The following is a 13,759-nucleotide window of genomic DNA, read 5'->3' on the forward strand; positions in this document are numbered from 1 at the left end:
GATAATATAAAACACCTGATAATATAAAATTGATAACAGAAAACACCTGATAATATAAAATTGATAATAGAAAACACCTGATAATATAAAACACCTGATAATATAAAATTGATAATAGAAAACACCTGATAATATAAAACACCTGATAGTATAAAATTGATAATAGAAAACACCTGATAATATAAAACACCTGATAATATAAAATTGATAATAGAAAACACCTGATAATATAAAACACCTGATAATATAAAATTGATAATAGAAAACACCTGATAATATAAAACACCTGATAATATAAAATTGATAACAGAAAACACCTGATAATATAAAACACCTGATAATATAAAATTGATAATAGAAAACACCTGATAATATAAAATTGATAATAGAAAACACCTGATAATATAAAACACCTGATAATATAAAATTGATAATAGAAAACACCTGATAATATAAAACACCTGATAATATAAAATTGATAATAGAAAACACCTGATAATATAAAACACCTGATAATATAAAATTGATAATAGAAAACACCTGATAATATAAAACACCTGATAATATAAAATTGATAACAGAAAACACCTGATAATATAAAATTGATAATAGAAAACACCTGATAATATAAAACACCTGATAATATAAAATTGATAACAGAAAACACCTGATAATATAAAATTGATAATAGAAAACACCTGATAATATAAAACACCTGATAATATAAAATTGATAATAGAAAACACCTGATAATATAAAACACCTGATAGTATAAAATTGATAATAGAAAACACCTGATAATATAAAACACCTGATAATATAAAATTGATAATAGAAAACACCTGATAATATAAAACACCTGATAATATAAAATTGATAACAGAAAACACCTGATAATATAAAATACCTGATAATATAAAATTGATAACAGAAAACACCTGATAATATAAAATACCTGATAATATAAAATTGATAACATAAAACACCTGATAATATAAAACTCCTGATAATATAAAACACCTGATAATAGAAAACACCTGATAATATAAAACACCTGATAATAGAAAACTGATAATGGAAAACTCCTGATAATATAAAATACCTGATAATATAAAACTCCTGATAATATAAAACACCTGATAATATAAAACACCTGATAATATAAAACACCTGATAATAGAAAACTGATAATGGAAAACTCCTGATAATATAAAATACCTGATAATATAAAACTCCTGATAATATAAAACACCTGATAATATAAAACACCTGATAATAGAAAACTGATAATGGAAAACTCCTGATAATATAAAACTCCTGATAATAGAAAACACCTGATAATATAAAACACCTGATAATATAAAACACCTGATAATAGAAAACTGATAATGGAAAACTCCTGATAATATAAAATACCTGATAATATAAAACTCCTGATAATATAAAACACCTGATAATATAAAACTCCTGATAATATAAAACACCTGATAATATAAAACACCTGATAATAGAAAACTGATAATGGAAAACTCCTGATAATATAAAATACCTGATAATATAAAATTGATAATAGAAAACACCTGATAATATAAAACACCTGATAATATAAAATTGATAATAGAAAACACCTGATAATATAAAATACCTGATAATATAAAATTGATAATAGAAAACACCTGATAATATAAAACACCTGATAATATAAAACTGATAATGGAAAACTCCTGATAATATAAAATACCTGATAATATAAAATTGATAATAGAAAACACCTGATAATATAAAATACCTGATAATATAAAATTGATAATAGAAAACACCTGATAATATAAAACACCTGATAATATAAAATACCTGATAATATAAAACACCTGATAATATAAAACACCTGATAATAGAAAACTGATAATGGAAAACTCCTGATAATATAAAATACCTGATAATATAAAACTCCTGATAATATAAAACACCTGATAATATAAAACACCTGATAATATAAAACACCTGATAATAGAAAACTGATAATGGAAAACTCCTGATAATATAAAATACCTGATAATATAAAACTCCTGATAATATAAAACACCTGATAATATAAAACACCTGATAATATAAAACACCTGATAATAGAAAACTGATAATGGAAAACTCCTGATAATATAAAACTCCTGATAATAGAAAACACCTGATAATATAAAACACCTGATAATATAAAACACCTGATAATAGAAAACTGATAATGGAAAACTCCTGATAATATAAAATACCTGATAATATAAAACTCCTGATAATATAAAACACCTGATAATATAAAACTCCTGATAATATAAAACACCTGATAATATAAAACACCTGATAATAGAAAACACCTGATAATATAAAACACCTGATAATAGAAAACTGATAATGGAAAACTCCTGATAATATAAAATACCTGATAATATAAAATTGATAATAGAAAACACCTGATAATATAAAATACCTGATAATATAAAATTGATAATAGAAAACACCTGATAATATAAAATACCTGATAATATAAAATTGATAATAGAAAACACCTGATAATATAAAACACCTGATAATATAAAACTGATAATGGAAAACTCCTGATAATATAAAATACCTGATAATATAAAATTGATAATAGAAAACACCTGATAATATAAAATACCTGATAATATAAAATTGATAATAGAAAACACCTGATAATATAAAACACCTGATAATATAAAATACCTGATAATATAAAATTGATAATAGAAAACACCTGATAATATAAAACACCTGATAATATAAAATTGATAATAGAAAACACCTGATAATATAAAATTGATAACAGAAAACACCTGATAATATAAAACACCTGATAATATAAAATTGATAATAGAAAACACCTGATAATATAAAATTGATAACAGAAAACACCTGATAATATAAAACACCTGATAATATAAAATTGATAATATAAAACACCTGATAATATAAAACACCTGATAATATAAAATTGATAATAGAAAACACCTGATAATATAAAACACCTGATAATATAAAATTGATAATAGAAAACACCTGATAATATAAAATACCTGATAATATAAAATTGATAATAGAAAACACCTGATAATATAAAACACCTGATAATATAAAATTGATAATGGAAAACACCTGATAATATAAAACACCTGATAATATAAAATTGATAATAGAAAACACCTGATAATATAAAACACCTGATAATATAAAATTGATAATAGAAAACACCTGATAATATAAAACACCTGATAATATAAAACTGATAATGGAAAACTCCTGATAATATAAAACACCTGATAATATAAAATTGATAATAGAAAACACCTGATAATATAAAATACCTGATAATATAAAATTGATAATAGAAAACACCTGATAATATAAAACACCTGATAATATAAAATTGATAATAGAAAACACCTGATAATATAAAACACCTGATAATATAAAATTGATAACAGAAAACACCTGATAATATAAAACACCTGATAATATAAAATTGATAATAGAAAACACCTGATAATATAAAACACCTGATAATATAAAATTGATAATAGAAAACACCTGATAATATAAAACACCTGATAATATAAAATTGATAACAGAAAACACCTGATAATATAAAACACCTGATAATATAAAATTGATAATAGAAAACACCTGATAATATAAAACACCTGATAATATAAAATTGATAATAGAAAACACCTGATAATATAAAACACCTGATAATAGAAAACTGATAATGGAAAACTCCTGATAATATAAAACACCTGATAATATAAAATTGATAATAGAAAACACCTGATAATATAAAACACCTGATAGTATAAAATTGATAATAGAAAACACCTGATAATATAAAACACCTGATAATATAAAACACCTGATAATATAAAATTGATAATAGAAAACACCTGATAATATAAAACACCTGATAATATAAAATTGATAATAGAAAACACCTGATAATATAAAACACCTGATAATATAAAATTGATAATAGAAAACACCTGATAATATAAAACACCTGATAATATAAAATTGATAATAGAAAACACCTGATAATATAAAACACCTGATAGTATAAAATTGATAATAGAAAACACCTGATAATATAAAACACCTGATAATATAAAATTGATAATAGAAAACACCTGATAATATAAAACACCTGATAATATAAAATTGATAATAGAAAACACCTGATAATATAAAACACCTGATAATATAAAATTGATAATAGAAAACACCTGATAATATAAAACACCTGATAATATAAAATTGATAATAGAAAACACCTGATAATATAAAACACCTGATAATATAAAATTGATAATAGAAAACACCTGATAATATAAAACACCTGATAATATAAAATTGATAATAGAAAACACCTGATAATATAAAACACCTGATAATATAAAATTGATAATAGAAAACACCTGATAATATAAAACACCTGATAATATAAAATTGATAATAGAAAACACCTGATAATATAAAACACCTGATAATATAAAATTGATAATAGAAAACACCTGATAATATAAAACACCTGATAATATAAAATTGATAATAGAAAACACCTGATAATATAAAACACCTGATAGTATAAAATTGATAATAGAAAACACCTGATAATATAAAACACCTGATAATATAAAACACCTGATAATATAAAATTGATAATAGAAAACACCTGATAATATAAAACACCTGATAATATAAAATTGATAATAGAAAACACCTGATAATATAAAACACCTGATAATATAAAATTGATAATAGAAAACACCTGATAATATAAAACACCTGATAGTATAAAATTGATAATAGAAAACACCTGATAATATAAAACACCTGATAATATAAAATTGATAATAGAAAACACCTGATAATATAAAACACCTGATAATATAAAATTGATAATAGAAAACACCTGATAATATAAAACACCTGATAGTATAAAATTGATAATAGAAAACACCTGATAATATAAAACACCTGATAATATAAAATTGATAATAGAAAACACCTGATAATATAAAACACCTGATAGTATAAAATTGATAATAGAAAACACCTGATAATATAAAACACCTGATAATATAAAATTGATAATAGAAAACACCTGATAATATAAAACACCTGATAGTATAAAATTGATAATAGAAAACACCTGATAATATAAAACACCTGATAATATAAAATTGATAATAGAAAACACCTGATAATATAAAACACCTGATAGTATAAAATTGATAATAGAAAACACCTGATAATATAAAACACCTGATAATATAAAATTGATAATAGAAAACACCTGATAATATAAAACACCTGATAATATAAAATTGATAATAGAAAACACCTGATAATATAAAACACCTGATAGTATAAAATTGATAATAGAAAACACCTGATAATATAAAACACCTGATAATATAAAATTGATAATAGAAAACACCTGATAATATAAAACACCTGATAGTATAAAATTGATAATAGAAAACACCTGATAATATAAAACACCTGATAATATAAAACACCTGATAATATAAAATTGATAATAGAAAACACCTGATAATATAAAACACCTGATAATATAAAATTGATAATAGAAAACACCTGATAATATAAAACACCTGATAATATAAAATTGATAATAGAAAACACCTGATAATATAAAACACCTGATAGTATAAAATTGATAATAGAAAACACCTGATAATATAAAACACCTGATAATATAAAATTGATAATAGAAAACACCTGATAATATAAAACACCTGATAGTATAAAATTGATAATAGAAAACACCTGATAATATAAAACACCTGATAATATAAAATTGATAATAGAAAACACCTGATAATATAAAACACCTGATAGTATAAAATTGATAATAGAAAACACCTGATAATATAAAACACCTGATAATATAAAATTGATAATAGAAAACACCTGATAATATAAAACACCTGATAGTATAAAATTGATAATAGAAAACACCTGATAATATAAAACACCTGATAATATAAAATTGATAATAGAAAACACCTGATAATATAAAACACCTGATAGTATAAAATTGATAATAGAAAACACCTGATAATATAAAACACCTGATAATATAAAACACCTGATAATATAAAATTGATAATAGAAAACACCTGATAATATAAAACACCTGATAATATAAAATTGATAATAGAAAACACCTGATAATATAAAACACCTGATAATATAAAATTGATAATAGAAAACACCTGATAATATAAAACACCTGATAGTATAAAATTGATAATAGAAAACACCTGATAATATAAAACACCTGATAATATAAAATTGATAATATAAAACACCTGATAATATAAAATTGATAATAGAAAACACCTGATAATATAAAACACCTGATAATATAAAATTGATAATATAAAACACCTGATAATATAAAATTGATAATAGAAAACACCTGATAATATAAAACACCTGATAATAGAAAACTGATAATGGAAAACTCCTGATAATATAAAACACCTGATAATATAAAATTGATAATATAAAACACCTGATAATATAAAACACCTGATAATATAAAATTGATAATAGAAAACACCTGATAATATAAAACACCTGATAATATAAAATTGATAATAGAAAACACCTGATAATATAAAACACCTGATAGTATAAAATTGATAATAGAAAACACCTGATAATATAAAACACCTGATAATATAAAATTGATAATATAAAACACCTGATAATATAAAATTGATAATAGAAAACACCTGATAATATAAAACACCTGATAGTATAAAATTGATAATAGAAAACACCTGATAATATAAAACACCTGATAATATAAAATTGATAATATAAAACACCTGATAATATAAAATTGATAATAGAAAACACCTGATAATATAAAACACCTGATAGTATAAAATTGATAATAGAAAACACCTGATAATATAAAACACCTGATAATATAAAATTGATAATATAAAACACCTGATAATATAAAATTGATAATAGAAAACACCTGATAATATAAAACACCTGATAGTATAAAATTGATAATAGAAAACACCTGATAATATAAAACACCTGATAATATAAAATTGATAACAGAAAACACCTGATAATATAAAACACCTGATAATATAAAATTGATAATAGAAAACACCTGATAATATAAAACACCTGATAATAGAAAACTGATAATGGAAAACTCCTGATAATATAAAACACCTGATAATATAAAATTGATAATATAAAACACCTGATAATATAAAACACCTGATAATATAAAATTGATAATAGAAAACACCTGATAATATAAAACACCTGATAATATAAAATTGATAATAGAAAACACCTGATAATATAAAACACCTGATAATATAAAATTGATAATAGAAAACACCTGATAATATAAAACACCTGATAATATAAAATGGATAATAGAAAACACCTGATAATATAAAACACCTGATAATAGAAAACTGATAATGGAAAACTCCTGATAATATAAAACACCTGATAATATAAAATTGATAATATAAAACACCTGATAATATAAAACACCTGATAATATAAAATTGATAATAGAAAACACCTGATAATATAAAACACCTGATAATATAAAATTGATAATAGAAAACACCTGATAATATAAAACACCTGATAATATAAAATTGATAACAGAAAACACCTGATAATATAAAACACCTGATAATATAAAATTGATAACAGAAAACACCTGATAATATAAAACACCTGATAATATAAAATTGATAATAGAAAACACCTGATAATATAAAACACCTGATAATAGAAAACTGATAATGGAAAACTCCTGATAATATAAAACACCTGATAATATAAAATTGATAATATAAAACACCTGATAATATAAAACACCTGATAATATAAAATTGATAATAGAAAACACCTGATAATATAAAACACCTGATAATATAAAATTGATAATAGAAAACACCTGATAATATAAAACACCTGATAATATAAAATTGATAATAGAAAACACCTGATAATATAAAACACCTGATAATATAAAATTGATAATAGAAAACACCTGATAATATAAAACACCTGATAATAGAAAACTGATAATGGAAAACTCCTGATAATATAAAATACCTGATAATATAAAATTGATAATAGAAAACACCTGATAATATAAAATACCTGATAATATAAAATTGATAACAGAAAACACCTGATAATATAAAATTGATAATAGAAAACACCTGATAATATAAAACACCTGATAATAGAAAACACCTGATAATATAAAACACCTGATAATAGAAAACTGATAATGGAAAACTCCTGATAATATAAAATACCTGATAATATAAAATTGATAATAGAAAACACCTGATAATATAAAATACCTGATAATATAAAACTGATAATAGAAAACACCTGATAATATAAAATACCTGATAATATAAAACACCTGATAATATAAAACACCTGATAATATAAAACTCCTGATAATATAAAACACCTGATAATATAAAACACCTGATCATATCAATGACCTGTTAATATCAGTCACTTTTAATAGAAAACAGCAGATCATTTCAATGACCTGGCTCCATCCTGGTATCTCGCCTTGCTGATACAGATCCTTTCTATTTCCTTTGCACTTCATTTGGATTGCTGGAGATCTTTGGCAGTACAATCATTAACTCTAAACAGGCTGGTCCGGAACTTGTACTAACACATTGGACCATTCGTGTAAGCCAATGCTACATATTACCTTCTCTGATTGCACATTTCCTGCACCTCGATACAGATTTAAGTCTGCAATGGCTGTACAGAATAGACAAATTGCAGCCACCAGTCTAGCGGGGCCCATTGTAACACCACAGTGAGAGACAGTGCGAGAGGTAGTGAGGGCTCCGCAGAGACTTCAGCCTTCTTGTTGAGGAACAGAAAATGCTGGCAAGCAAATGGAAGGATTTTCTTGGCTGTCTGTTTATATGTGTCTGCTATTTATTGGAGTGATTTCTCAAGAGGACGCATGCGGAGATAGTAAACATTGGTCAGATAAACAGTCGCTTCAGTCTATTCATCCCAGTGACATGTGCAGAGACTTTTTTGAAAAAGACGAGGAGAACTCTAATGAAGGACAAAGTGTGGGAGGCCACCGTTTCAAAAAGCCTGAGCCACTTTTTGTCACCCCCAGTTCTGCAGTACTTCTCAAGATTATCGGAGATGTATACAGAGAGAGAGCTACCAGGTAATATTAATCAGGCCCAGAGTGAACTCCTAGACTGGTTTCGAAATCTTCAATGGGTCAGAGAGGAGTTCCTCAGATGTTTCTGGCTGTTAATTGCGCTGTTTTTAATGTCTGTTTTTCCTGCCTTTGCCTGGTGAGGAATGTTTGTATTGGGATGTGAATAGTATTGCAAGCATCTGTGGGCCAGGCTAGAAGGGGCCCTTCAGTGTCCTCAGGTTGGGGTCATTCCTGTTCCTTCTGGTTCATGGAGTTATTTCTGATCCGTGGGCTCCTCCCACCCTGGCAGGCAGCTGGATTGTGTGGGACTTACATTCAGATTATGTCACGCAACGTCAGGCCGTGACTTTCCATCGTAAGCAGGTTTCCCCACCACTTGCCTTTGGTGGGAGCCTCATCCGGTGCCTAAAAATCCCCATTAATATTCCAGTGGCACCGAACACAGCCAAGTGGAGGCAGGATCTCGACATTCACAGCTTTTACCCTCTCACTCAACCCTATCCCTGCCCATCCGGGGAGGAGGAATTTTAATCACTCCACCATTGGCGGCCGTGCCTTCAGCTGCCTGGACCCTAAGCTCTGGAATTCCCTCCCTAAACCTCTCCACCTCTCTCTCCTCCTTCAAGACGCTCCTTATAAACCGACCTCTTTGACCAAGCTTTTGGTCACCTGTCCCTAATATCTCCTTGTGTGGCTCAGCTTTGTTTTATACTGCTCCTGTGAAGTGCCTTGGGGCATTTTATTACAAGAAAGGTGCTAGATAAATGTAGCTTGTTGTTGAGGGGGTTGAGTGAATGCCCCGTGCTAGATAATACAGTATGAATTGCTCCCAGAGGGATGGAGGTTGTCAGTAATAAGATACCTTTGGGCAGTCTGGACTCAGTTCCACCCCTGCCCTCAGTTGTCCTTGGCAGCTTCCCCCATTCTTCAGTTGGTCCACAACTTCCTCACTTTCAAAGATAAAAAAAAGAACAAAGATAATTACAGCACAGGAACAGGCCCTTCGGCCCTCCAAGCCTGCGCCGATCCAGATCCTCTCTCTAAACATGTCGCCTATTTTCTAAGCTTCTGTATCTCTTTTCTTCCTGCCCATTCATGTATCTGTCTAGATACATCTTAAAAGACTCCATCGTGCCCGCATCTACCACCTCCGCTGGCAATGCATTCCAGGTGCCCACCACCCTCTGCGTAAAGAACTTTCCACGCATATCCCCCCTAAACTTTTCCCCTTTCACTTTGAACTCGTGTCCTCTAGTAATTGAAACCCCCACTCTGGGAAAAAGCTTCTTGCTATCCACCCTGTCTATACCTCTCATGATTTTGTACACCTCAATCAGGTCCCCCCTCAACCTCTGTCTTTCTAATGAAAATAATCCTAATCTACTCAACCTCTCTTCATAGCTAGCGCCCTCCATACCAGGCAACATCCTGGTGAACCTCCTCTGCACCCTTTCCAAAGCATCCACATCCTTTTGATAATGTGGCGACCAGAACTGTACGCAGTATTCCAAATGTGGCCGAACCAAAGTCCTATACAACTGTAACATGACCTGCCAACTCTTGTACTCAATGCCCCGTCCGATGAAGGAAAGCATGCCGTATGCCTTCTTGACCACTCTATTTACCTGCGTTGCCACCTTCAGGGAACAGTGGACCTGAACACCCAAATCTCTCTGGACATCAATTTTCCCCAGGACTTTTCCATTTACTGTATAGTTCACTCTTGAATTGGATCTTCCAAAATGCATCACCTCGCATTTGCCCTGATTGAACTCCATCTGCCATTTCTCTGCCCAACTCTCCAATCTATCTATATTCTGCTGTATTCTCTGACAGTCCCCTTCACTATCTGCTACTCCACCAATCTTAGTGTCGTCTGCAAATTTGCTAATCAGTCCACCTATACTTTCCTCCAAATCATTAATGTATATCACAAACAACAGTGATCCCAGCACGGATCCCTGTGGAACACCACTGGTCACACGTCTCCATTTTGAGAAACTCCCTTCTACTGCTACTCTCTGTCTCCTGTTGCCCAGCCAGTTCTTTATCCATCTAGCTAGTACACCTTGGACCCCAAGCGCCTTCACTTTCTCCATCAGCCTGCCATGGGGAACCTTATCAAACGCCTTACTGAAGTCCATGTATATGACATCGACAGCCCTTCCGTCATCAATCAACTTTGTCACTTCCTCAAAGAATTCTATTAAGTTGGTTAGACATGACCTTCCCTGCACAAAACCATGTTGCCTATCACTGATAAGCCCATTTTCTTCCAAATGGGAATAGATCCTATCCCTCAGTATCTTCTCCAGCAGCTTCCCTACCACTGACGTCAGGCTCACCGGTCTATAATTACCTGGATTATCTCTGCTACCCTTCTTAAACAAGGGGACAACATTAGCAATTCTCCAGTCCTCCGGGACCTCACCCGTGTTTAAGGATGCTGCAAAGATATCTGTTAAGGCCCCAGCTATTTCCTCTCTCGCTTCCCTCAGTAACCTGGGATAGATCCCATCCGGACCTGGGGACTTGTCCACCTTAATGCCCTTTAGAATACCCAACACTTCCTCCCTCCTTATGCCGACTTGACCTAGAGTAATCAAACATCTGTTCCTAACCTCAACATCCGTCGTGTCCCTCTCCTCGGTGAATACCGATGCAAAGTACTCGTTTAGAATCTCACCCATTTTCTCTGAGTCCAAGCATAACTTTCCTCCTTTGTCCTTGAGTGGGCCAATCCTTTCTCTAGTTACCCTCTTTCTCCTTATATATGAATAAAAGGCTTTGGGATTTTCCTTAACCCTGTTTGCTAAAGATATTTCATGACCCCTTTTAGCCCTCTTAATTCCTCGTTTCAGATTGGTCCTACATTCCCGATATTCTTTCAAAGCTTCGTCTTTCATCAGCCGCCTAGACCTTATGTATGCTTCCTTTTTCCTCTTAGCTAGTCTCACAATTTCACCTGTCATCCATGGTTCCCTAATCTTGCCATTTCTATCCCTCATTTTCACAGGAACATGTCTCTCCTGAACGCTAATCAACCTCTCTTTAAAAGCCTCCCACATATCACATGTGGATTTACCTTCAAACAGCTGCTCCCAATCTACATTTCCCAGCTCCTGCCGAATTTTGGTATTTTTGGCCTTCCCCCAATTTAGCACTCTTCCTTTAGGACCACTCTCGTCTTTGTCCATGAGTATTTTAAAGCTTACGGAATTGTGATCACTATTCCCAAAGTAGTCCCCTACTGAAACTTCAACCACCTGGCCGGGCTCATTCCCCAACACCAGGTCCAGTATGGCCCCTTCCCGAGTTGGACTATTTACATACTGCTCTAGAAAACCCTCCAGGATGCTCCTTACAAATTCTGCTCCATCTGGACCTCTAACATTAAGCGAATCCCAGTCAATGTTGGGAAAATTAAAATCTCCTATCACCACCACCCTGTTGCTCCTACATCTTTCCATAATCTGTTTACATATTTGTACCTCTATCTCACGCTCGCTGTTGGGAGGCCTGTAGTACAGCCCCAACATTGTTACCGCACCCTTCCTATTTCTGAGTTCTGTCCATATTGCCTCACTGCTCGAGTCCTCCATAGTGCCCTCCTTGAGCACAGCTGTGATATCCTCTTTGACCAGTAATGCAACTCCTCCACCCCTTTTACCTCCCTCTCTATCCCGCCTGAAGCATCGATATCCTGGGATATTTAGTTGCCAATCATGCCCTTCCCTTCTTCTTCCATCCAAGATTCTATCACCTCTTTCAACATCCCAATTATGTTCAGCATTTACCCAATCCAATTTGTTTGCTAATTTCTGATAATATTGATCAAACTTCGCTCTCCTTTGACCATGCTCCTTTAGACTATTCACTTTGCTTTCTCCATGGAACGCCATACTTACAGCTCAAAGCTCCCGAGAGTCCTGGCCAATGCTCCCGCGATATTGTCTTTCCTCAGCAAGGTCTGTTTAGTTCAACGTTTTGCACGCACGCAGTGTTTCACGTGAAACAATTTGTGAGCGTCATGCAAGGTACCTTCCAGATTGCTGCATGTCTCCGCAACGGGGGCAGCTTCGAGGGAGCATTCCGTCTGGCTGCCTCTTTCCTCAGTATCCAGGGGCTGGATTTTTGATGCGCTGTCAGTGCGGGAGCCCGATAGCATGTGGGAAACCTGAAAGTTTCAGCAGCGCTTTTGTCACTGGCTTTGTAACCGAGCAGCCATGGCATCAGCGTCTGGCTTCAGGGTTTCCCGATCAATTACCGTGAGCGGGTGTGATGATGGCTTGTGAGTCTGTTTCAGCTGGGGGACCCTGCTAGGATGAAAGTCAAAAGATGGCCCAGAAACTCCAACAGAGCAACAAACTCCACCTGTGGACTGACAACATAGCAACACAGCATCCGCTTCACTGATGCCTCCCTGAAGATGATGCTGAGAGG

At 31.1% G+C, this 13,759-nt stretch overlaps 1 protein-coding gene across 1 annotated transcript in view; it reads right to left on the bottom strand.

Moving 5' to 3' along the window:
• The window catches only part of shbg (sex hormone-binding globulin), a 66,331-nt gene extending 57,287 nt beyond the window's left edge, over positions 1-9,044 (bottom strand). The window contains exon 1 of the mRNA XM_068023737.1: positions 8,837-9,044. Coding sequence (XP_067879838.1) covers positions 8,837-8,935 — 99 coding nt within the window. The 5' untranslated portion in view covers positions 8,936-9,044. The remainder of the gene's footprint in view (positions 1-8,836) is intronic.
• Between the last annotated feature and the right edge of the window lie 4,715 nt (positions 9,045-13,759).

The sequence above is a fragment of the Heterodontus francisci genome, chromosome 48 (genome assembly GCF_036365525.1).
Source record: "Heterodontus francisci isolate sHetFra1 chromosome 48, sHetFra1.hap1, whole genome shotgun sequence".
In the NCBI taxonomy this organism is placed as follows: Eukaryota; Metazoa; Chordata; class Chondrichthyes; order Heterodontiformes; family Heterodontidae; genus Heterodontus; species Heterodontus francisci.